A 25,912-nucleotide genomic window follows, 5' to 3' on the forward strand; every position below is an offset into this window, starting at 1 on the left:
ACGTGTCCCCATCACCGGTCAGGGCCCCGGGGCAGCACTTCCACCCAGGAGCCCATCCTGTCCCACAGCCCCACCTTCAGCACCTGCGACAGCTGGTCACGTCAGGCAGACATCTCGGCCCATTTGTCTTTCATGGGGGAATTCTTCAAAGACCCTTCCCGCTTCCTGTGGACCTTCTGTGCCCTCTGCTTTCTCCTTCCTCCATCAGTCTGTCTCCCCCACTTCCTGTTGGGTGCAGGCCAGGCTTTGCCAGGAGATTCCTATTCACCATTAATCAGCTCCTACCATTCTTTTTCCTTCGTTCTTCATCTTTCGGGCCAAGAGCATTTTTTAAATATCGATCTCTTTTTTTTTAATCCTTTTAATCCTCACCCAAGGACATTTTTCCTTTTTTTTTTTTTTTTTTTTTTTTTTTTTAGGGAGAGTGGAAGAGAAAGGGAAAGACAAAGAGAAACATTGATGTGAGAGAAACACATTGATTGGTTGCCTCCTGCACGAGCCCTGACTAGGGCCTGGGCCGGGGAGGAGCCTGTAACCAAGGTATGTGCCCTTGACCGGAACTGACCTCGGGACCCTTTGGTCCGCAGGCTGACGCCCTATCCACTGAGCCAAACCGGCTAGGGCTGAAAATATGATCTCTTTATCACCCTTTCCCCACCAAGTCTGCAAACACCAGGTTTGGGAACACATACGTCTTGCCCAACTGCACCCGCCTCTCATCACATCCGCCTCTCATCGCCCCCGAAGAAGCCCAGTCCAGGAAGCAATTAGTTCGCCACCCAGAGAAACCAGCTCAAAGGCCAGCTGCCCTGAGCCCAGCTTGGGGAACACACCACTGCCTGCCCCCGGTGGACTCGTGTGGCTCTCCCACAGCCAGCACTAAGCCATCTGTGACTTTCAAACTGGCGGGCCTGAGCGCCAGAGCAGTGCTGGGGGCAGGAGAGAGGCAGGAGCGGGTTTTGGGCCATGATCAGGCCGAGTAGCCCACTCAGCTGTTTTCTGTAGGGCGAATCTGTAACATTTTCTGTGAAACAGTTTGGTCTAGAGCAGTGGTTCCCAAACTTATTTGGCCTACCGCCCCCTTTCCAGAAAAAATATTACTCAGCCCCTGGAAATTAATTTTTTAAAAATTTTAATAGCAGTTATTTATCGCCCCCAAATGCACCTGTGGCCATCACCGCCCCCCTGGATCGCTGCAGCGCCCACCGGGGGGCGGTGGCGCCCACTTTGGGAATCACTGGTCTAGAGACAGAAACAGACAGAGAGCTCCCGTCCAGACGGAGCCGGGCCTGTGTGTGCTGGGGCCGTTCCCGGGCTCAGGGAGGCGGCGGCCTTGCCCTGAGGACACTCACCGTGCTGGTCAGGGGTGGTGGCCTTGCTGAAGGGGTGGGGTGGGCTCTCGCCGGCCCTCGTGTGCGGAGTGACCAGGAACTCGTAGAAGGATTCCGGCTGCAGGTTCTCCACAACAAATGTCTTTTGCTCTGGGTTGTCGATGTCATGTTTGCAACATACTGAGTTATCTGTGGTTTAAAAAACATTGGGAATGTGAGAGAGCTGGCGCTAACACTCCTGTTGACTCAGCACTGTGAACATTTTTAAAACAACAAAAAAAATCAAATCATAATTTCATCACGCAGGGACATTTTTAGGAATTGGCCAGAAAGGCAAAACATCCACTAGGCAAGAGATGTTGGTGATCAGGGGAGAGCGAACAGTTCTGTAATAGGTGGCAAGCTCTTGCCAGAGACTTAAACATACATCTCATAACCCTGGCCGGTGTGGCTCAGTTGGTTGAATGTCGTCCCCTGCACCCAACGGTCTCATATTGATTCCTGGTCAGGGTGCATAGGGGAGGCAACCAGTCGATGCTTTTCTTTCCCTCTCTTCCTCTCCCTTCCTCTCTAAAGTCACTATAAAATAAAGACATCTCATAGACGCAGATAACAAAGTGATGGTTGCTAGAGGGGAGGGCGCTGAGGGTTGGGGTGAAGGAATTAAGAACTACAGATTGGTAGTTACAAACAGTCAGGCATGTAAAGAACAGCATAGGGAATACAGTCAGCATTGTTGTAATAACTGTCCATGGTGTCAGGAGGTACTTGAATTATTGGGGGACCAGTTCGTAAATTAGGTAAGTGCTAACCACTATGCTGTACACTGTAAACTAATAGAAAGTAACTAGAGACCCGGTGCATGGATTCATGCACCGGTGGGGTCCCTCAGCCTGGCCTGTGCCCTCTCGCAATCTGGGATCCCTTGCGGGATGTTGGACTGCGGGTTTCGGCCCGATCCCCGCAGGCTAGAGATCGTCCGACATCCCCCAAGGGATGTAGTAGTGCGAAAAGTGGCAGGTGGCTGGGGAGGAGCCCGAGCCCAGGCTGGGCGCTGCCCCGCTCCTGCTCATCTTGCACTCACTGCGCCTGCAGCCCCGCTGCTCAATAGGCTCGCTGCCACTCCGCTGTGGTCTCCGGGCTGCAGCGGCCAGCCATGAGCCCTGCGCCAGGCACCCATCGGTCAGCTGAGCAGCACTCCTGCTGTGGGAGCGCACTGACCACCAGGGGAAAGCTTCTGGGTTGAGCATCTGCCTCCTGATGATAGTGCACATCAGCACATCATAGCAACCGGTCAAACGGTCATTCAGTCATCTGGTCGCTTAGGCTTTTATATATAGCTAGATAGATATAGATACTGAATGCCAACTGTAATTGAAAATTTTTTAAAAATACATAAATAACCTTTAACAAGGTCAAAGGGAAAAAGAAAAGGGGGTTAGCAAGGAAGTTTCCTACGTGGCAGGTTTTCTTAAGGAGATGGCGGGACTTCAGGTGCTTCTAAAAATATCAGGCCACATGGTTTTTAAGTTAAAATATTGGCCCCCACCATCCTGTCCACCTACGAACTTGTTTAAGAACCTGTTTGACCTGCAAGAATAGACACAGTCATAGACGGCAGCCTGCCGCATGATTTCAAACAGTGACATGTTACAAGGGTAAACAAACACGCATGTCACCTGGGAGGACTGCCTTTGTGAACCCCGGGGGGCACTGCTCCGCCTTGGATCGCAGGTAGACGCGGTACCCTTGGATGAAACCAGGCTGGGAGTCAGTGGCGTAATCCTTCCAACTCAGAGTGAAGGAGTGGAGTGTCAGGTCGATTATGTCCACGCGAGGGATGTTTGCAGGAGCTGGGAAGGAAGTCGGGGTAAGAAGAGTCAGGATTTGGAAATATTCTCTAAGTGTTCCAGGACCCCTGCAGATACCAACATTCATGGAGGCTCAAGTCCCTTATAGAGCATGGTGTGTGGTGTAGAACAGTGCCTATGGTTGGCAGTCCACATCGGTGGATTCAACCAAACACGGATCAAAAACCGTATTTTTCAATATTAAGTTGGGAATCTGATGGGAAACCCAGGGATGTGGAGGCCTGACTGTATATTTATTGGAAAAAAAAACCCAACACAAAAAAACCCACACAAACCCTCATGTAAGCAGACCCACGCAGTTCTACACCATGCAGTGCAAGGGTAGCTGCACCTAGAATTCAGGAACAGACGATTTCTAAAAAAGCCGTATTCTCTTGTTGCTGTGTGACCTTGTGTTGTGCTTCTCTGGGCATCAGTGAAAGGGGAGGGTTTCTACATCTGCGAAAGGGGAGGCTTGAACAAGGAGGTTGCTCAGCCTCTTCCCAGCTCTCCCAAACGATGCCAAGGCATAAGTCTTCTAGAGAAAAAGATAAGACTCCTCAGCCTGCCCAAGCCCCGCAGCCTCTGGAGTTGGCTGTGGTCCTCCTTTCAGTGACATAAATCCACCTGCACAGAGTGAGTGCCCATGTTTATTGAAAACAGTCTCTGTGCAGGGACATGTGAACTCTGGGAAAGTTAGCAATGGTTTTGCCCTCTTTTGCAAAGCATTTACTGGTATACATTGTGTTCAGTGAAAATGTCTTATGTTAGTATGATTTAAAAATAATTTGTTAAGAACGCAATGACCAGAACCAAGAAGACACTGAACTTAGGCACAGTGTTGGAATCTTTCTACACCCCAAGCTGAGTCTCTAGATTGTTCTGAGCAAGTCTTCCGTGGGCACATCACACGCTTTCAACTCACGTAGTTCCTGGGAGTATCCTGTCTTTCTCTCCAATAAATAGGCCGTCCTTTCTGGAGAAATTCCATAAATCCTGAAGTTGTATCGGACCCCTGGTCTGAAAGCATCTAGAGAAGAAAAATCCACAGATTTTCAGTAACAGCACAGGATGACCCTCTCTTTCCTCCTGAAAAGGAAAAGAAGGAAAACGGAAGTTGTGTCCCCCTAGTAATCTCCTCGGGGTGCTGCCCTTCGGCCCCACTGCCTGCCCTCCTTCCACTGGCCTCGGAGTCCTCCACTGTCTCCAAGCAAGCCCATGGGACTGTTCTCTCCATCATCCCTGGAGGAAGAGCTCTCAAACACATGTGCATGTCATGTGTGCATGACACCTCAGGCGTGTGTATGACACGTGTGCATGACACCGTGCAGAATTTGACCAGAGAGCCACTGCCAGCCCTCCTTTGACGCAAACCCCCTCCAGCGATGTGCCCTCTCTGCCCAGGAGAGCTAAGTGTCTGGAGGCTTTGCTTCCACTTCCTGGCTTTCCCTCACACTGTAATCCACCCGCAGCGCCCACCATGCCACTGACGTTCTCTAGCCAAAGGGAACCACGCCTCCTCAGTCCTCCCTCCAGGGCCTCTATCACCCTCTGGACCCAAACAATTCCCATGTTTTCATCTTGAGTCCAGCAGATGGCGCTACCAACCCCTGCTCAAGCCACAAACCTAGGCTCCTTTGATTTGACTGATATGGCAGTCTTGAAATTACAAATCCAATGTGGGGGGTAAGTTCTGTATGTTCCATTAAAGTTGAGGAGTCAATGATCGATGCCCATCACTGTCCTAGATGTCACCCAAATCTACTCACTTCTTTGCTTTTGTAAAAGCTCTCTGGACAATTGTTAGAATGTCATGCTGCCACTCATCTGAGACCACAAATTCTTCTTTTTTTTTTTTAATCTTTTATTTATTTATTTTTAATTTTTTTTAAAAAAATATTATAATAAGTATTACAAAGGGTATTACATATGTGTCCTTCCCCCACCCCCCGCCCTTGACAATCCCCTGCCCTCCCTTACCCCCCAGTGTCTTATGTCCATTAGTTATGCTTATATGCATGCATACAAGTCCTTCGGTTGATCTCTTACTCCCCTCCCTTCTGCCCCCCAACCGTCCCCGGCCTTCCCACTGCAGTTTGACAATCAGTTTGAGGCAGCTCTGCCTCTGTATCTATTATTGTTCAAAAGTTTGTAATGGCTGAGACCACAAATTCATGAAAATCATGAAACCCTCTCCCAGCCTTAGGCTCAGATATTCTCTGGCAAAGTAGATCTAAGGTCAAACCTCAGGGCATATCACCTGCAACATTTGAAATCCTAGCACCCATGCTGGATTGGTAATTTCAAAATGATGAATTTATCACAGAGCATCTTCGAGAGTGACCAGACAACCTCCAGTGGTCGGCAAACTGCGGCTCGAGAGCCACATGCGGCTCTTTGGCCCCTTGAGTGTGGCTCTTTCACAAAATACCGACTTCTGCGCATGGGCCATGACGTTTCAATCGCACTGTACGTGCGTGCGCACACGTGTTATTTTGTGGAAGAGCCCCACTCAAGGGGCCAAAGAGCCGCATGTGGCTCGCGAGCCGCAGTTTGCCGACCACTGTCCTAGCCGATCGTGCTGCAAGGTGGATGGGACAAGATGGTGACGTGGGAGGTTCTCACCTGAGCGGATGACGGTGCTGGTGGCATTGGGGCCCAGGTTTTCCCACTGGAGATCGCAGGACGACTCCCGGGGACCATCACACCAGTCCACCACGTAGCCTCTGACATCTCCAGGTGGCGGTTTCCAAGACATAGAGACTCCGTCCCCTGTGCCTTGAACTCTTTCTTCTTTAACCTCTGCTGTTTCTTAGATGTGAGGGGTGGAAATTGAGGCGAGGACAAAAAGAGAAAAGACAATTTGGATAGGTACTAAGTTGCATTATGCAAGGATGTGCACACTCCTCATGGCCAAGGTTGCCACCTCAACGTAGTTTATGTGCCCAGGCAGTCTGTGTAAGGTCGGACAACTGGGGAAAAGGTGACATGGTCTTAAGGGACCACCAGTCCTACCGACTTAAAGCTGGCTTACCCTACATCCTGCGGATGGGAATCCCCCATTTCCCGAGGCTGACTGCACAGCCTGCCCCGTTCCCAGGCAGTGGTCTCAGCTTCCATCTGAGAGGGAGCCGGCCCCCATCAAAGAGTGAGCCCACGGGCAGCTGCCCAGAAATTCACCCACTGCGGCCACGTATTGCGTGGTACAGACATTAAACATTTAATCTCTCTACCTGCAGTTGCAATTTCACCTGCGTCCTATATTTTATCTGGCTATCCTACGTACCGCTGAGCATTATGGGAAAGTGTGGTGTTGCTAACTCTGCCAGGGCACCACATGACTACCCAGCTGGGGTGCCCAAAGGACCGTGCAGCCCTGGTCCAAGGCAAAGAGCTCCCCAAGGCCTCTGTGTACCCTACTGACAGGGCTTCCCTCTCCCTTCAGCCAAGACACACAACTCTCTCACATTGAAGCAGCATTTTCACGTCACTTATTCACACTAAGACCTCACCCAGGATTTAGAACCACAACTCTTATCAAGCTGCTTCTGTGCAACTGCAGGACTGTCTGAGGAGTAGAGGTAGAGGCGGCAACCGGCGTCACCTCCTTGGTCTGTCTCAGAGGACACCTGTGTCTTCATCCACTCCAGTGACAAGAATGCAAACACCAGGGGAGGCTGGAGGGAGCCCCACAGAGGGTGGGGAGGGTCTGAAGGCCACACGGGGAAGGAAGGTATGGTGGGAACCCCAAAACAGACAGTAGCGTCTGGGCTGGGCCTCCTGCGAGGCAGTCTTTCTTTCGTCTCCCCTCTCCCAGGGGGAATGGAATGCCTGCTTTTCCTGTTCTGGTTCTAATGAGGACAGAATGTTGTATACAGTCATTTCCTCTCATAAGTACTTGTCTCGGCAGGCAAAGCTTATCCTATCTAATAATAGACAAACAGGGTAACTGACTGTACCTTCGCTACGCCTCCCATTGGCTAATCAGCATGATATGCAAATTAACCACCAACAAAGATGGCGGTTAATTTGCATACATAAGCTCCAAGCCACGGAGCGAAGATTGAAGGTGAGCCAGAGCCACGAAGCCGGAGGACGGAAGGCGGCTCTGGCCGGAGCGAAGGCCTTGGTCCCGGGTGCCGGAGGAAAACCGGTGCCAGCAGCCAGGAGAAGGGAAGGCCTCTTGCACGAATCTCTTTGTGCAACAGGCTTCTAGTGTTAAATAACTCCTTAGTTTTTCTTCTGCGATCCTACTTTCTTTTTCTTACTTGATGTAATGCATAGTTCTTAAAACAAGATGAAGGACCACCACCCTCTACCCTAGCCCACGTAACCCCAATTTAAGCCCAATGTGAATGGTACATTTATACCACCTGACCTCACCCTGTAAGCAGGGTCTGAGGATGTAATAGTAGTGACAGTGTTGCAAGGTTCATGAATGACCCGGATGTCAACTGTATTATGTTGAAGCGTGCATCAGCTCATAGTGTTCCCGTGGGGTTAGGGTGCCAACCCCCATTCCCAGCTCGCCCGAGGGCAATCAGTGTCACCGCTGATCTTACGTGCAGGGTCTTTCCCACCTTGTCTGCTCCTTTCATGGGGGTTAGGGGGGGTGTAGCCAGTCTCCACATTCACTCTACAGCTTTGGCAAAGCCCCTCTGGAGATACGACACTGGTTCTTATGGTCTCTGGAATGTTCGTGGGCTTTTTACAGGCGGCAAGGACTGACAACATAGTTTACAATATCACACCTGCAACTCATCCTTCATAAGCCGCAAGCCACATTTACACCATCCCCCACTCTCTGTCAGGGCTGTTTGTTGCTGGTGCATTTATTTGAGTAAATTTGAGATAATTTCCCGTTTGTTGAAGAGTCACCAGGGCAGAAACGGCCCAAGCGATGGCTGGAGTCTTTCTCCCCACACGAGGAGGACTGTCCTGGGGAGCCCGCGGACACGCCTGGTCCAAAGGGGAACCGCGAACACTGTGGTCACTGGACATTCCGTCGCCCGAGTTACTGTCTTTCCAACTCACCCTTCTCTACCTGTAACATCGCCAACGTCCTCCCAGAGAATAAAACGAGACAAAGCACAACTCACGGTTCCCGGGATCCCCGGCGATGACCATCACAGACGCGGGAGACGCGCCCGCACCGTTGCTGGCGGTGACGCGGATTTGGTGCGAGCACCCGTCAAGGCTTAGTTCTGTGCCGTTGGCCGGAGCAGGGATGGAGAAGACCTTTGAGCTGGACGGTCTGTCCAGGTTTTCTGTAGCTACACTGTAGAACAGAACCTCCCCATGGGCCTGCGATTTGGACAGTGGCTGAAAAACATAGATAATCATTTCAATATGGGCTTCCCGCTGGAAGGAGTTTGCACACTTTTTCATCTTTTCTGTCCCTCAAATGCCTACACACACATGTGCACCCACCAACAAATTACCACAATTTAATAGAGAAAACAACCCCCTAACCCAGCCTTTCACCAGGCCGTCTTCTCTAAAGCTGAGCAGAAAGCAGGCTCCGGAGGGCTGAGCTCCTCCTAACGTGGCCACAGAAGAGGGAGCGAGGCAGGAATTGAGAGAACAGGGGGCTCTCTAGCCGGGACTTAAAAGAGACTGAGGGGAGAAACTATCCATGAGCCCCGGCAGAGGGCCCAACTTCTGTCCTCCCCCCTCCCCCACAGCTGTGCACCCCCTTCCCCAGGGCCCACGGTCCCTCCTAGAAGATTCCTGGTTGCAGAGAATTCCCTGCTCACCTAGTCCAGGCCCACTCCCAGGGCCTGTCCCTCAGTCCTACTTTCCCAGGGACTGATGGTACCACCTAGACCTGAGACAGGGTGGACAGGACGTGGACATACGGAGTGGCATGTCCACACGTGTGCACACAGGGCTCGTGGCGGAGGGGCCAGAGTGGAGGTGGGAAGACATAGGGGGTGTGTGGCTGGGCCAGCTGTCTCAGGGGGGCCAAGCATTGGTATCAACCGCTGGGGACCTGAGAGCTCTGAACACAAACCTGGCCTTCTGGGTGGCCATGGGCATATTCGTCAAGGTCAAAGGCACCCTAGAGGTTATATTACAGTGTTTTAGCTTGCCTCATAAATTTAAACAGACATGCTGTGACTACTCAAATAATCGTAACTTTGAAGTATGGAGATAAACGTGCTTCTCCAGTTACACTTGTGGGGTCACGCTGGACTTCAGCTTGGCCCAAAGAGCCCCACCTCGGAGGCCTGACCGTGACTCCCTGCTTTCAATGAAATTCTGTCCTTGAAATTACCTAACCACATCCTTAGAGGGAAGAATGCACTCAATCACCTCCTTTCTTAACAGCATGGTCTGCAAAACGGTTGTTTTGCCAATTAAATGGTAATGGGAATGTTTGCGCAAGCGTCATTGTACGGGCCCTCTGGGCGGGCCACTGACCAGGGAAAACATCTTGTGACTCCCCGGCTCAGCCTCCACCAGATGAGCATCTCATCCTCACTCGCAACCCCCCACCCACCCCAAGGGCCCTCCATAAGCTTCCTGGGGAGCTCGACTCCTCTTTTCTGGTCGACTCCCTTGCACACAGCCCTTTCCATAAACTATCTGCTTGATCTTGTACTGAGGTCAGTGCTCATTTCTCCCACATGGAGACTCAAGGACCTGCCATTCAAAGTCTGATAACACTCGTGCCCTGGGGCTGCACAAGTTGGAGGGGGCCCAGAGTAGAGGCTACAGAGAGGCAGGTTCTGACAATGAGAAAGGTCATGTGTGCAGTGGGCAGTCAAGGTCAAGGACAGAACCATGCAAGCATTAGCCACGTGGGTGTGGAGTGGGGTTCCCCTGCCGCATTCACGGTAAGGACCCTCCCTAAGTTCCCTACGTTGGAAGACTGCAGCCAAGTCCGCTTTGTTTCCCGGTGAAGGACGGGGCCACAGAAAGCTGGCCTTCTGAATCAGTGCGTCTCACCTTCCAGAATAAAGTGACATTACAAGATCCCAGCGTTGACCTCACGCTTCTCCAGACATCAGGAGCCTTGGAGGGAGCTGAAACGAACCAAGGAAGGTCCTGGGTCACAATGTGAATGCAGAGCCACACATTCCAGCTTCCAGTGACGGCGGCTCTCCGTGAGGCTCCTCTCTCACTCTTCGTGACGTTTCTCCCATTTATCCCTGGCCACCCTGTTCATGCTTCACTAGGCCCACATAGTAGGTGCTTAACAAAAGGTCTGCTGTATCTGAATAGGACGCCACCCTAGAAGCCCTTTATGAACACCAAGCCTCAGCTTCTGGGAACCATCAAAGAATTTTGGAATCATTTTATCCGTTTAGGCCAATTCTAGGAGCTTATTGAGGTAAATCCCCACACCGGCTGGGCTCTACTGAAGCAGATTTCAATTTGCTAAAGGAGCCGCTGGAGAAGCCAACATTAAATCAAAATCTTACTGAAATACTCAGGCCCAATAGGGGGCCCCAAGTTCAATGCAAAATCTTAGCTGGTTCATAAGTTGGTGTTTTAAGAAGAGACCACGGTGGCACAGTCAATAGTGCTTCACATATATGTCAACATAATTTCCACCCAGTGTCATTTGTGATTACACCAAAGTGTGATTATAATGCACACAAGCTCAAGCTTTCCAGCATTCACCAAAGTGCTCTCAGAGGTTAAAAAGCAAAGTATGAATTCACCATCAGTAGGTTTGTCTAATTTCTCGTCATCATCAAAAGCTAAGTGTTTTCAGGTTTATTAGACTATAATCTAAAAGAAACAGTTTACTAAAATCTCTATCTTTTTGCCATTTTCCTTTAGCACTTAAGTTTAATTATAATGTTGGAATAAATTTGCAAAAACCAAGCATAAAAAGCAGACTAACTCAAGTAGACATTCTTTAATAAAATACAACTGAGGAATATGCCATATTATTCTCAGGGCTTTCTGCAGCGGGGGACCCTTGAGGAATCCACACAGCTAGGAAAAATTATCGGGGTCCTGGGGAGTGGGAGGATGGGCAGGCTGGGCAGGAACCCCAGACACGACGAGGAGGCCTGCTGAGCGTGACCAGTGACCAACCCCGTGCATAGATTCTGACGCAGGCAGTGCCATCCCCACCCCCCTCAATTAGAGTTGCTGCTTTAAAATGAGCCTCCTTGCCAAAACCGGTTTGGCTCAGTGGATAGAGTGTCGGCCTGCGGACTGAAAGATCCCAGGTTCGATTCCGGTCAAGGCCATGTACCTTGGTTGCGGGCACATCCCCAGTAGGAGATGTGCAGGAGGCAGCTGATTGATGTTTCTCTCTCATCGATGTTTCTAACTCTCTATTTCTCTCCCTTCCTCTCTGTAAAAAATCGATAAAAATATAAAAAATAAATAAATTAATTAAATTAAATTAAACAAGCCTCCTTAGGTGAAACAGAAAGAGCTCTGCCTGCCTACAAACATGAACAATAAGGGACTAAAATAAATACATGCAATCCTTCCTCTGGCCCTAAAATAGCCAGGTCTCAAGGTTGCAGTAACAACAGCAGGAGACAGAACTTGTGGAATCCAGCTCCGGGTGAGGGCGGGCTCTGCAGTCAGCCTGCCTGGCTGTGAGGTGCAGCCACAGCCCAGTCACTGGCTAGGCCAGTTCATTATCCTCTGAGCCTCAGTGTCTCTGCATCTATAAGGTAAGGATAGCAATAGTGCCGACTGCATGTTGTGAGGGTTAAAAGAGAAACACATTGATAGCACTTTGAGTTGTGTCTGGCACCTACTACATACTCAATAAATGTCAGCCATTATTATTATTATTATTATTATTATTATTATTACTAGAGGCCCAGTGCATGAAATTTTTGCACAGGTCAGGCCCCTAGGCCTGGCCAATGATCAGGAGGCAGCTGATCATCAGCCATTCGGGGCCTTCCTTCCCCCAGCTGCCTGCCAGGGCCTTCCTTCGTTCTGCACCGCCCCCTGGTGGTCAGCGCATGTCATAGCCAGCGGTCGAACTCCTGTTGAGTTGAACTCCCGAGGGGACAATTTGCCTTTTATTATATAGGATTATTATTACTATTACTTCTCAGCCATTCATTAACTTTGCAAACTAGGCAAGTCTCTTCACTCTATGGGCCCAAGTTGCTTCATCAGTAAACTGGGCAATGGTAGTACTTCATTATCTTGAAGTAGGGCTGGGCCATCTAGTCTGCTGAGGCCTATTGGAGCTCTAACACAGTGGTTTGGAGAAAAACTCTCTGATCTGGAATATTGAGGAAACGGCCCCCGAGGGCATGCCAGAGGGGGCTCACGGTTTGCTGTTGCTGAACCAATGACTTATCAATCACAATCAAGTTTCCAAATATCATTATATTTCCAAAGTTGGCCTAGAGTTATTTGGCATGAGACCAATGCTTTCCTTGGCATGGACGCTATGTTTGCTGGTCCTGAGTTAAAAGTCCTTACTAATTAACACAGCCCCAAGTCCAGCGGGAATCCAGCAATGCCAGGAGCTTAGAAACCACTTTGGCGAAAACAAAGATCAGAGAGAAAATAGAGAGTAGAAATAACACCAGTGGCAAATGTTCCAAGTGGATGTCTTCCCACTCATATCTCATTAGCCATTTAATTCAACTACTTCCCCTTTTTTCTTTTTTTAAAAAAAATATTTTTATTGATTTCAGAGAGGATGGGAGAGGGAAAGAGACATAGAAACATCAATGATGAGAGATAATCATTGATTGGCTGCCTCCTACATGGGCCCCACTGGGGATCAAGCCCGCAACCCGGGCATGTGCCCTTGACCAGAATCGAACCTGGGACCCTTCAGTCCACAGGCCGACACTCTACCCACTGAGCCAAACCAACGAGGGCCAGCTTCTTTGTCTTTTTGAAGATAGCACCCAGCCTCTTTTGTAGTATTTCCCCCTTAGTTTTTGGTACAAACAAGAGCTCCCAGAGAAGACAACCACCTCCCATCAGTCAGTCTAGATCCCTGCGTGAAATGCCAGGAATCGGAGCGTACCGGCTTGGAGTGTGCTGAAGTTCTGGCCGGCCCATTCACTCCATTTCCAGAAGTGCCTGGCAGCACAGCGCACTCGGGCCGCATACTCTGTGGCGGGGGCCAGGCCGCTGAAGAAGTACTGACCGTCCACCTGGCTGGAAGCATTGTGCTGCTTGATGAAAAAGAAGATCGGTGAGCGCTCCCCACCACAAAGCCCAATCCCAGCACCGCACAGCCTGAGCTGGGGTAAGACTAGTTCTTCGGGAAGAAAAATCTCTACGGCCCCCATCTGAAAGTCTACAGTGAATTTCAGGGACCTTTTTCAACCCTGAAAACCCACCCCATTGGAACCCACAGAGAAATGAGAGTGCAGAGAGATTTTGCTCCTCTGGCCCTCTGATCGGGGCATCAAGGGGTTTCTGAAAATAGAGTAGTAAGCAGTGTCCTTACTTGTATCACTCTTCCTTCGCCGTGGAGTTCAACCTGACACAAAAACGTGGAAAAATTCCCCAGGGAATGGACCTTCCAGGTCATGGTGGCATTTGTGGTGCTTACACTTTCAAATAACACATTAAAGGGAGTCATTGGGTGAACTGCCAAAAAAATAAAAAGGGTGGGGGGAGAATAAGGACACAAAGTAAAAAGAGTTCAAGCACAGATCCAAAAGACTTTGGTAAGTAAGTGGTTCATCTCTCCTTTACTTATTCGGTAAGTAGTTTTGTTTATTTTTGAGAAAATGGCAAACAAAACCAGACTTACAGCCAGGATGGAGTAAGCCAACTGCCACCCTTCTCTCTCACTGATTATATTAGAAATTCTGAACGAAATACAGAAAGAAACTACCTGAGGACCCCTAAAATTAATCGGGCAGATGGAGGAGGGGCGCCTGAACTTGAAGAAGCAGCCCATGGGGAGGACGTAACAGAACTCAGAGTCTAACCAAAATAGGAAACCGGAATAAGAAGAATTACGGGACTGACATGAAGTAAGGCTTTGTCACTGTCCTCGTTGTGAGGTTGAGCGGTAAGCTCATGGGTGCTTATTACATTATCAAAACCAACCAGTAACAGGGGACTGTGGGCCACACAGGCATCCATGAAGAGAGTCATAAACGGTGACTTTCGCTTAGGATGTGAATTAGGCAAAGACCTGCTGCACATTCACCGCCCCGCACCTCCCCCACCACCACCCCGTGTGCCAAACAAAGACATGGCCACGGCAGCTCTAGCCTCACCTCGGTGCGCCAGGTTGAAGAGAAGATTGACGCTCCTCTTCCTGAAGTAGTTTTCAGCCATGAGTGTGAAGTTATACGTTTCTTGTGAGTCTTGAGCTACTTGCCAAGTACACCAGGTTTTGTGTTCACAGAATTTCTTTTTCCCAGAAAATCTTAAAAACAAAAACACAATTTCAGGGGTTACGCTCTGGTCAGTGAGGAAGTGCATGGCAGCCTCCTCGGGGATGTTCAGTGGCTTTAAACCATGTTCCACATGAGCGCATCCGTCCATCATCAACCAACGCCCATGACGAAAATACTGTTTCAGCAAGTTTGATTTCTGTGGTGAAATGTGGGACGGTGAGTCACCGACTCCCCCTCGCAGGCAGGGAAGACCTCTCCTCCATTTCCTTTGGATATTCTTAAAAAGTTGGAAATGAGGTAGACGCAGCTGGAACTCTAATTTAAAAAGATGGAAGTATTTTCACGTCAAGATGAACCGACCATTCCTGGTCTGTCTTGTCATTTTGATGGTACACTTTCCTTTGATGAAACTCGGGTTGGACGTCCTTAGGGACCAGCCTAAGAGCTCCTAGGACTGTCAGGGCGGTTTTAAAATATCTGTTCAAATTTTCACAACATCTAAACGTGGCCTTTGTTATGTTGTCACCAGGATTCAAATGAGGACGAATCTGTCAAGAATGTAAGGAGCTCACTTACGATTCAAATAAAGCGTAGCGTTGGGAGTGGTATTTCGGCAGGTCAGTGTCGCTCCCAGGATCCCAAGTGCAGTTCAAAGTCCGGAAGTCCCGAGTCTCACAAGAAAAGCCCTTGGGCTCCTCAAGTACTTCTGTCCACCGGAAGGAAAGACAGACGAAAGGCCTCGTGAAATCAAAGGCAAACACAGTGCACAGCTCTGCTTGGGGTCTGGCAGCGAAAGGGTCCCTTGCATGGATGTGTCCCATGTGCACGCTCGTTGGCCCCCCACCCCCCGCCCCGTGCTTTTCCGCACATCGTGGGCGCGAGTGGCCGGAGTGCTGCTTGCTCAGCCCCGGGTGTGTTTGCTGGATGTTGTACACCCAGCGCCTGCTGGTAGGCGCTCTGAGTGTTGCTCAGCAACAGAGCGAGTGAAAGAATGAAAGAACCCAGTCAGAGTTGCCTGGGGCTGCATTTCCCAAGCTGTGGCTGACAGAGAGCCTGGGGGTTACCGCGTGGGCTGCCAGGAAGTCCTTCAGATTTGGGGAACCTGCTACCCTCTGCAGCGGGGAGCTGGGAGCGCCAGAATGGTGCCGACCGAAGAGGCCAGGCCAAGGAGCACAAACCAAGTGCCCGGGAGCCCGGGGAGGCCCTTCGTCGGGGAAGCAGCGAGGGCACAGTCGCAGATCTTGCCCTGTGCAGGGAAGGGCCATCTCAAGACAGAACAGAGGAGCCCCTGGACAGGACGGGTGCACACAGAGCTACAGAAAACCCCAGTGCTCCCTCCCCACCGCGGCCGCCCACAGGGGTGATGGAAGTGATGGCCTCGTGTGCGGAGTCCCTACTGTGTGCAGCTAGCAGTGCGGGGCCAGCCCCGTCCACGTCCACTAATCTTCACAACAGCGGTCATCGTCCCCCTTCCCCAGGGGCAGACAGCAGCTCAGAGAGGCTAAGAAATGTGGTCCACCTGGCAGGCCCAGCCCAGGAGAGAGTCAGCCCAGGTGCCCAGACCCCAACCCCAGCTGCCCCTCGGGGCGAAGGCAACGTGGGATATTTCCAGGTCATGACCTGAGCTTTCTCCCCTTAATACTCCTGGTTTCTAGGCATCAAACAGGGACCAGGCATCGTCAGGAAATCCTGCTGGGATTGCTCCAGGATTTCCTTCCCTGAGTCCCTCCTGGAAGACTTGGGAGGTCAGAGGAAATGACCATGAGTGGAAATGTGAACTGTGTTCTGGTGAAGGGGGCCCCTCGGTTCCTTAGGAAGCGGGAAGAGGGCAGGGAGAAGGCGCATGCTTACTGAAGACAAAGAGAACCGTGCCGGGCTCGGCGCCGGTTATGATGTCTGGATCGTTCTCACAGAAGAGGTTCGACCCCCAGGTACTAATGAAGGAAACATTCATCAAGGTGAACACAGACACGTGTGTGTCCAGCTGCTTTCCGAGGATCGGCTGGCCATGAAAGCGACAGGATACCTTACTCTGATTGCGACTAGAAATGTAACAGAAGGTGACATTGGATCCCTCCTCCACCAGCTTATCTATAGGGAAAACAAGCGGCGGGCCTTGTCCAAGCAAACTCAGAGCTGAAAGAGAGAAGACATCTCGGTTAGAAAGAGACTCAGAATCCAAAGAGCCCCTCCGTCTCACTCTCCACAGGCAACTTCAGCTGCTTCTCTTCTGGAGAAAATAGGGGCCTCGCTCCCCACAGCAAACCCATGAACGTGGGCGCACACAACATAGTCCTGCGTGCCAGCTCCCAGTGTCACGCCAGCACGCAGCTATTGTCCAGACCCCTTCATGTGGCCTCTGAGGACGGCTGGGTGATCGATAGTGGGGGGTGACCATGGCCTGCTCCATGAACCCCAGCCACGTGGGAGGCCCTGTCTTGAGTGATATGTCCTTTATCTCAGGTCATCTTTCCCCTTCACAACCATAGGTCAGGCAGGACTGAGCCCAAGTTCACTCGAGTGGCAAAGCCACAGTCACACACGCTAGGTCTGGCCAGCTCCACAGCTGCGTCCTGCACAATCTCTAACGTGTACTGTCCCTCCTGCCTCCTCACAAATGCCAGCCACTCAGCCATCTCCTTGTGCATCAGCCTCTCCCTATGTAGGGCCCACCTGCATGTAAGAGCCCCGTCTCTCCCATTTTAAGCAGCAGCATCGTGCTCCCCAGGCGTGCCTCGGCCCCCTCTCCACCTGCCCCTCACAGCTGGCCTCCCTGGAGAGCTGCCTGCGCTTACCACTGCTCAGATTCCTTTAGTCCCCACTCCCAAGCCCACCACAGTCCCGCTGCTGGCCTGCGAGGCACCCCGGTTGCCATCGTTCATGCCGCCCATGCAGAGTGCCTGGCATGGGGTGTTCTTTAAGGTCCTCAGGTGATTCTAACGTGTGACCATGGTTGGGGAACCAGTGCATTGGGGGTTAGGAATAATCAGGTTTCCCCTTTATTCTTGAGTTAGTTTGGAGATGATAGTTTGGAGAAATGTAGTGTATTTTTTATCAAAATAGATATGTTGTTTATGAAGTTCATTCTCATTACTGTGTTGTTAACTGCTGTTTCGTTTATGAGTGTATCCCTCCAGCAGTAGGATGCAATGGTTTCTGGGCCTTGGTGGTCTGGGTTGGAATTATGGCTACACCCCTCTATAAATTAATTACCTTGCCTGGGTTTTTTTTTAACCTATTTGTGATTCAGTCTCCTCATCTGTGAAGCAGGCAGATGTGCAGATGTGAGGACTCAGTATGTATAGTGCTTAAAACAGTGACAAGAATGTAGATTTAATTCTATTATTTAGTATTAAACTAATCCCTAGACTACTCATGGGTTAATGTTATCCATTTGAGAGCATAAACTGGAATAAGCACTTAATGAAGAAATGGTTCTGTTGGTTGGAATTCCAGATAAGTTGGCAGGATATATAGTTGAGAGAACCAAATGATATTGCTTAGCTGAACCATAAGAAATGGTGGCATACCCACTGTAAATTTTAATCACAACAAAATTAAGTTATCAAGATTAAGTGATATTTAAAGTGTATTTATCTATAGTCTCATTACTCAAAGAATGGCTTTCATTTTTCCATATGTCCCTCCCTTCTCTCCACATTAGGGATACTGGCAAACTAACTGAGGGGTCAACACCAGCCCACCATCTGTTTTTGTAAATAAAGTTTTATTGGAAAACAATCACTGTCATTCATTTCCATGTTGCCTGTGACTGCTCCAAGGACACAGTGGCAGAGCCGCACACACACTGTGTGTGTCATTCTAATACAAACATGTACAGCTCGTGTTCTGCCTGGCTCCCTTAGCCTTCCCTTCACATTTGGAAATGAAATAAAAATGGTCTGGATTTGCATAATTATTTCAATGAATAGATTCAGACGTCTCTCTCCTGGGGCCTAGTTTCCCACCCAAGCTTGTTCGTTCCAATGGGAGCCAAAGGAAACGACTGGTGTCCTGCGAGTACCACAAAGAGGACTATTGATCCCCAAATATTATTACATTAAACCCTTTCGCTCTTTCATCACCTCGCTTCTTTCTTTTTTTCTTAAACATTTATTTTTATTTATTTCAGAGAGGAAAGGAGAAAGAGATAGAAACATCAATGATGAGAGAGAATCATTGATTGGCTGCCTCCTGCACGCCCCCTATTGGGGATCGAGCCCACAACCCAGGCATGTGCCCTTGACCTGAATCAAACCTGGGACCTTTCAGTCCACAGGCCAACGCTCTATCCACTGAGCCAAACCAGCCAGGGCATCACCTCACTTCTTACCATTCACTTCCACCCATGAGCTCCAGCTGCTCCAGATTCTCTGCTGGGAGGCCCAGGCGTCATCCTCCTTCCCCCGTATCCTTACAAAGTGCGTCGCACATTCCAGAGGCAGCTCGGATTCCCATGTCCAGTGCAGGGTCTGGTTCTGCTGCACAGTGGTGCTATAGTTCTCCTGGAAGTCAAGAGAAACTGTTGGGAACGCAGCCATACTGTCCTGGAAAAGGGCTTGCCTGGACTTAATCCAGAGCACACACCCCCTGCAACTCCATAGCATGAGCCAGGACGGGCCATCCTTCCCAGCCGGCTCCCCGTGCTCCGACGACTCAGCGAGGAACCGGCCAGAGCCTCTTGCTTCTCACAGACTCAGCTCCCACCGCTCTGGGCCTCCAATTCCAGGGGGTCCGAGTGGAGCAAGTGAAAGGAAATGGAAGCAACTCATTCTTAGGGGAAGAGACCAGAGATGAAGGTGCTCACAGTGCTGGTCACACAGGACCTGCTAAGAAAAGTCTTGCCAGCTAGTAGAGAATTACTTGAGTCCTGCTTTTAAAAGCTACCCTTGCACACCTCAGTCACCTGGGCGCACCTGACCTCGCCCCTGATCGACGCAAAACTCCGACGTGTACGTTGTTTATATTTTATTCAGTGTGTGGCATCCCTTCATTTCTAGATTATAAAACATGTTATTAAGTACCAGGTTAGTGGACCTGACCATTAATCACTATTTAATCTGAGAAGTTCAAGTACATTTTGCTTCAATATTGTTCAATGTACCAAGAAAAGGAACTGTACCCATCATGGTGACCTTTCCATAATAATATCAACAAGCCAAAACTGGTCTCCCCTCCTGCCTCTCTCTCATATTTGGCCACTCTGCCTCCACTGCCCCCCACCCCCAGGCGCCTCTCCTCTGGACCAACCCCACAGCCTGCTGCTGGTCACACGTGGCCTCCTCCTGTTCCCCCACCTGCTCTCCACAGCACATGCAGAGGAGGCGTTTTAAACACTTCCAATCAGATCCTGCCACTCCCATCTTTTCAATGACCTCGGGATAAAGACATTTTTTGGCTCAAACAGCCCTTCTTCCCAGTTGCTGGAAGTCAGGCCGCACCCCAGCCTCACAGCACTGGTCAACGACCCTCCCTTGGGCAGGACACCCTTGTCGTGAGCTTGTCAGACACTCGCCTTGAACAGCGCCCGGACCTGGGCCCACGGTCTAAGGCAGTGATTCTCAACCTTCTGGCCCTTTAAATACAGTTCCACATGTTGTGACCCAACCATAACATTATTTTCGTTGCTACTTCATAACCTTCATAACTGTAATGTTGCTACTGTTATGAATCGTCATGTAAATATCTGATATGCAGGATGGTCTTAGGCGACCCCTGTGAAAGGGTCGTTTGACCGCCAAAGAGGTCACGACCCACAGGTTGAGAACTGCTGGTTTAAGGCCATGTGCTGAGTGCCTCCCCGCCCCCCCTGCCCCCGTCCCCCCGCGTCCGCCCCCCCCCCCCCCCCCCCCAGCTCATCAGCAGGCAGCGGCTTGGCTTCTCCCCGACACCATGCGTGGGCTCCGTCTAACCACACTGTGCTTTGTGGTGTTTACAGCCTTGGGAAGAGGAGAGAAAACTTTCCTTGAATGCATCAATCCTGTGACTTTTTTCTTTTAACGTGGTGAATTGTGTTTGGGCTGTTTTCATGAACTGGTCAGTATGAGGTGGGAGGGTGGGAAGATGTGCTGATGTTGGGAGGTGAACAGCTCTCCGGAGACATGGCTGGTGTTATCATCAGAACACTAAACAGTTCTCACTGGGGGTAGAGTTTTACACCTGCTGTCCATCCTACGTCGACAGAGTCAGAACTATATTTCACTCAGACCTCAGACGCAAGAGTGAATGAGGAAAGTCACTGGAGGCTTTAAAATGAGTGGCCTTCCTGCTTTCCTGAAGGAGCTAACCATCGGGACTCCTGGACCCCGGCCTCCACGGCCCGAGAGGAGTGGCCCTGCACTGAGTAAAGGGAGGCCCCAGCAACGACACGACCCGTGTCTGCCTTCTCTCCAGGCAGCTCCTCCACACCCCTCCAATGAGAAAACACCATCCCAGGACAATGAGTGAACGGATGCCCCGGCAGAGTATTAAGGTGCCCCAGACCATCCACGATCATTGAAAGAAACCACCCAAGTGCCTGCTGCACTAGACGAGGAAGCATCAGGCAAAACAGACACAGCCATGATAGGAATCAAGACGAGTGAAAAATCCAACCAAGTAATTCAAAAGCAAAAATGTGGCATCAGGATTTTCCTCACTTAATTTGTTTCAGGAAAAGCCACCTGTGATGTGACCAAGGCCACCATGAAGAAAGTGCTTTCCTGCCAGAACAAGAAGGTGCCAGATTCATTCTTCCTTGCTGTCAGCACAGTGCAAGCAAAGACTGACTGGAAGCCACGCTGGCAAAAAAATGTTGCCAAAATTACATCTTGTTTACAGAGTCTCTGGTGGAACGGGAAGAAAGAAGGAAGAGGACTAAGCTGGTTGATCTTCATAGACGGGGAGTCAGTACTCACTGGGACCGACCCAACAGCCTTCTGAGGGGCCCAGCAGGACCGAAGAAATGAGCTGTTCATGCGTCCCATCCAACCTGCCCAACCAAATTGTCACATTACTTCAGGGGTCCTCAAACTACAGCCCGCGGGCCACATGCAAATACAAATAGTGTATTTGTTCCCGTTTTGTTTTTTTACTTCAAAATAAGATATGTGCAGTGTGCATAGGAATTTGTTCATAGTCTTTTTTTAACTATAGTCCGGCCCTCCAACGGTCTGAGGGACAGTGAACTGGCCCCCTGTTTAAAAGTTTGAGGACCCCTGCATTACTTCGTTCCCAATCCTCTTCACTAAAAATACAGAAATGCGGCTGTTTAGGAACACTGTTTTGCATTGCTAACGTGTTTCCATACTGGGATTTTCTGTCATAAAAGAAAATTGGTGACACCAGAAAAGGATTTTTAAAATATAGAGTCAAAACAAAACAAAACTTACCACCCAGATGACATTGGACTTGTTAATTCTACTGATCTCGATCTGAAAAGCCATTTTTAATTCCGAATGAGGCAGGTTGTGGACACTCCATTTTAGATGCAAAGACTGCTGTGTGGAACTGACGGACACATTCAGCGATAAAGGTTCGGACAAGACTGAAAGACCAAGCGAGACGTGAAGTGACAATGGGAGTAGGATTGGATAGCCACAGGTCGGTATTGTTCAATATCATCAGTGTTTAGCTTTGAAAGGTACAGCTCACGTGAGCATCCTAAAGTCAGACACCTTGAAAAGCTGGGAGTTTAGAAATCACTTGGAGATGAAGAAATTAAGACTTAGATGAATGAAACGATTTGCTCAACGATACACAGCAAGTTAATATATTGATAAACAGTGAAACAAATAATACAAACAATAAATAATTAAGCAAATTGCACAGATTTATCTAACAATGAAACAATAAAGGACACTTCTTTGGACACTATAACTGGCTTGGAAATTCACAGCAGGGCTGAACAACAGGACTTGTTGCTATCAGTTTCATATTTTTGGAAGTCAAAAATGAAAGCTTGTTTTGAAAGTCAGTATTTTGTTGTTCATTATATAGTTATAAAGTGGGAAACAGCCCATCTCAATGCACAGAACTTAAAACACCTCTGGCAAGAATTCACTGAACTTTCTGGATGAGAGCAGCACCCGCAACATATGAGGCATTTGTTGTGAAATAAAGTAATCGTGACAAGGTTCCTTGCTCGAGGAACGAACCTATTGGAGAGACACAAATGACTTGAAATAATGAGAGATTGCAAGTGTAGGGGGGTTAGTGGTGTAACAGAGTCTGTGAAAGAAGAGAGATTCAAACATAAATCATACCTGCAGAGACCAGTGGGCTCAGGAAGCAGCCCAGTTCAGGATAGGCCCTGAGGGAGGGAGTTACATCACCTTCTAAGCATTCATTCTTCCAACTAAAAGGAGACTCGGCAAGATGAAAGAGCTGGTCCCTTATGGAACTGGTGGGGCATGTTTTTAATCCTTGTGGAGCCAATGGCACCAGAGAAAGTGGGCTGCATGCAAAATCCTCCCATCTTTCTGAGCCCGTATTTCATTTTGCCTGTTTGTTGTTGTTGCTCTCTATATTCAAATTCCCTGAAGGACAGAGGTTGATGCTTATGCGTCTTTGGATGGACTCTTGTCCCCAGCACTTGGCACAGTGTCTTACCCATAGCGCATGTTGATCTCAAATGACAGAGATCCAGGATCTCCATGAGGTCTCAAGTGCCTGACAAGCCATTCCTCACTAACACCTCCATGTGTCCTGCCTGGCGTTCTCTGCTCCCTGTGGCTGCTTCGAGAGGCCCTTGTTTGAGCACTGATCGCAGAGCGCTGTACAAGTTTGTTGTGTGTTTGTCTCCCCATAGACTTCGAGCTAAACAGGGGTGAGACCAAGGCTTACTCAGCTCAGTGAAACCAAGACCAATACCACACCTGTCCCAGCACAGGCACTCAGTGACTGGCTGCTGAATGAGCCAGTTAACTGCTGGTATCAGCTTTATTTCTGGAAACTCTAGCAAGCTACTGGATGCTGTGTAAGATGGAAGGGGAAGTCCTAGACTGGCATATGCATCAGCAAATGTTGAGTGACTCAAATACTGGAGAGACATCAGTCAGTCAAAATAATTTGGTCAAAAGCCATCTAGGACTTCCTTGGGAAATAGTGGGGAAGGCCAAGGTCAAGTCAGAGAGCTAAAGGGATTTAGAGATTAAGTCCAATCCCATTGTTTTTCAGATGAGGAAATTGAGGTTAAAAAAAAAAAAGGAAGTGACTTTCCCAAAACCGCACAACTTGACCAGAACCCAAGGCCCTTGGCCCTCGGCCCAGCACTCTTTCCCTCTCTTTCCCTAACGCTGCCCTGGAGTATTGCCAGAAAGGCAGGCTGGGGAATCAGACTGACCTGGTTCAATCACAGCCCCTCCTCCCACCTTCCCATCCAGTTTCTCTGCCTGGCCCCGACACCACTTAAGGAAATAAACCATGGTCCATTCACAAGATGGGACTCGATGCAGCCATTTAATATAATGTTATTTCTAGAAGAACATTTAACCTCAAAGGTAACAACTCTCATTGTATGTTGTATTAATCATCTTAATAAGGGTATACTATATTAAAGTACGCATACTTGTAAGTATACAGGGGTGGGCAAAAGTAGCCTACACCTATGAGTAAATGAAACAGAGTTTATTTTTCTATTATTTATTCTTGTATTTTATACTTTTCCATACAAAGAACTGTAAGCCTACTTTTGCCCACTGCTGTATAGAGTATATTTCCCCAGTATACATACTTATGCTATATACAATATATACTCTATACTCTATGTACTTTAATAAGTATATATTTAACATAAGTATATGTACTCTAATATATACATATATATATATACACACACTCAAATACATACATATATATGTATATGCATACACACACACACACACTTAAGTATAAATATCCCCAGTAGAGACAGCATAATTTCACTTCTATAAAGAAGTCTGCACATTTACATCTTTATCTCTGTCTGTGCGTACAGACACACAAGAGACTGGAAGAAAAGCCAGCCAGAGGCTACGATCCTGGTCTCTGGTGATGCAGACGCGAGCCCGGGGCTAACGCAAGGAGCCCTGGCCCTGCTCCCTGGCCGGGAGAAGCTTCTTCATCTGAAATGGAGGCTCACACCTGAGCTGGTGGGTGATCCCGTGGGAGGACACTAGCGTGAGGGGGGAGCCTTAGTAGGTACTTGGTTGGATGCAGCAGAAATGGAGGAAGAAATCCAAGTAGTGTAGGCGAGGACGAACACAGGATTACTTAGCAATGCAGGCATGCCCGGCTGAGAAAGCTGGAGGCAGAAACAAGGCTGGTGGGAGAGAAACAGGCAGGCGCATGTCTGGTCTAAACAACAGGAGCTGAGGGGGACAGAGAGCAGAGGTCTTGTGAGGAGAAGGCACACAGCAAATAGCCGAAGGCTTGGCTAAGCGCCTGGGGTTCTCTGAGGTGGGACCCTGCGGCCAGCTGGGTCACCCTGAGATATTCGCGAGGTGGGGGACGGGTAGACATACTACAGATAAGAAATCCTAGTTCCTACCGTTCAGCTGCAGAGTAGGGAAGACACCAACAGTCAAACTATGATTTTTAACAAGCCATGAAAATGGCATTTCCTCATGTGCCCTGAAGCCGAAAGAACTCAAGCCAGACCTAAAGAATCTCAGACAGAAAACTGAACTCTTATCAGAACAAAATCTCCTTTTCTAAAAATTTCCAAATATCTTTTCATGGAGTTTTAAGGGAAAATTGCAAAATTCTATGGATGTTTCTTGCAAATGTCTTCTTCATGAATCCACGGACAGGAGCTGTCTGGGTAGTTACAGAGAGCATGTGCCTTCCTCTGTCTTAGGAGGGAGTGCAGAGAAAAGTAAACACACAAACAGAACAGTTAGAGCTTTGTAAAATACAGGAGAAAGCAACACACACTTGATAAACCAACGGAAACACTCTCAGCTCAAAGAATCCACCTTCAAACTGAAGTACCCATAAACATTTTAGAAGAATTGAATTCTTACTGACTTGGTTTATAAAAGTTAATGTATTTCAAAATACCCTCCCTGGGGAAGCAGCTAAGTGATAAATGCTTTTCTTAAATCCACACAGAGCATTTCAGCACGAGCAGGGCTGTCTTGCAGCTCACAGCTTCTCAGTGAACGTGGCTGAGGGACACACAGCGTGTTCCGACTTAGCCGCCAGCCCCGGGCAGTTCTCCCGCCTCTCCGCAGCGAGGTACAGAAAGCTCCCTGGTGATGGCCATTTCAACGCATCAGCCATAAAGTTCTGCAGGGTTAGGTCTACTCGCAAACGCCCCCATGGCCAGGAGGTCAGGGTCAAAGGTGACTTATTAAGATTTGAGTCATGAAGATCAGGAAGCTTGTGACTAAGGTACCTGTTGTTACTCACCAATTGCATGTAATTTCCAAAGAAAAAAGAATTGTGCAACTTTTCT

General features: G+C 49.2%; 1 protein-coding gene across 2 annotated transcripts in view; it reads right to left on the bottom strand.

Annotated features, from left to right (window-relative positions):
- OSMR (oncostatin M receptor) overlaps positions 1–25,912 on the bottom strand; it is a 44,931-nt gene that overhangs the window by 7,247 nt on the left and 11,772 nt on the right. The window contains exons 3-15 of one of the 2 annotated variants that reach the window (XM_070411799.1): positions 21,867–22,021; positions 18,830–19,001; positions 16,348–16,632; positions 15,073–15,202; positions 14,374–14,525; positions 13,590–13,732; positions 13,161–13,308; positions 10,133–10,209; positions 8,281–8,503; positions 5,807–5,992; positions 4,107–4,211; positions 3,011–3,184; positions 1,353–1,520 (exon numbers count right to left, since the gene is read on the bottom strand). In XM_070411799.1, the coding sequence (XP_070267900.1) occupies positions 1,353–1,520; positions 3,011–3,184; positions 4,107–4,211; positions 5,807–5,992; positions 8,281–8,503; positions 10,133–10,209; positions 13,161–13,308; positions 13,590–13,732; positions 14,374–14,525; positions 15,073–15,202; positions 16,348–16,632; positions 18,830–19,001; positions 21,867–22,021 (2,118 nt within the window). Of the gene's footprint in view, positions 1–1,352; positions 1,521–3,010; positions 3,185–4,106; positions 4,212–5,806; positions 5,993–8,280; positions 8,504–10,132; positions 10,210–13,160; positions 13,312–13,589; positions 13,733–14,373; positions 14,526–15,072; positions 15,203–16,347; positions 16,633–18,829; positions 19,002–21,866; positions 22,022–25,912 lie in introns of both variants that reach the window. The other variant, XM_070411797.1, reaches the window with a different exon arrangement.

Source organism: Myotis yumanensis, unplaced genomic scaffold, assembly GCF_028538775.1.
Source record: "Myotis yumanensis isolate MYYU_CA2020_CCGP unplaced genomic scaffold, mMyoYum1.0.hap1 SCAF_4, whole genome shotgun sequence".
NCBI lineage: Eukaryota > Metazoa > Chordata > Mammalia > Chiroptera > Vespertilionidae > Myotis > Myotis yumanensis.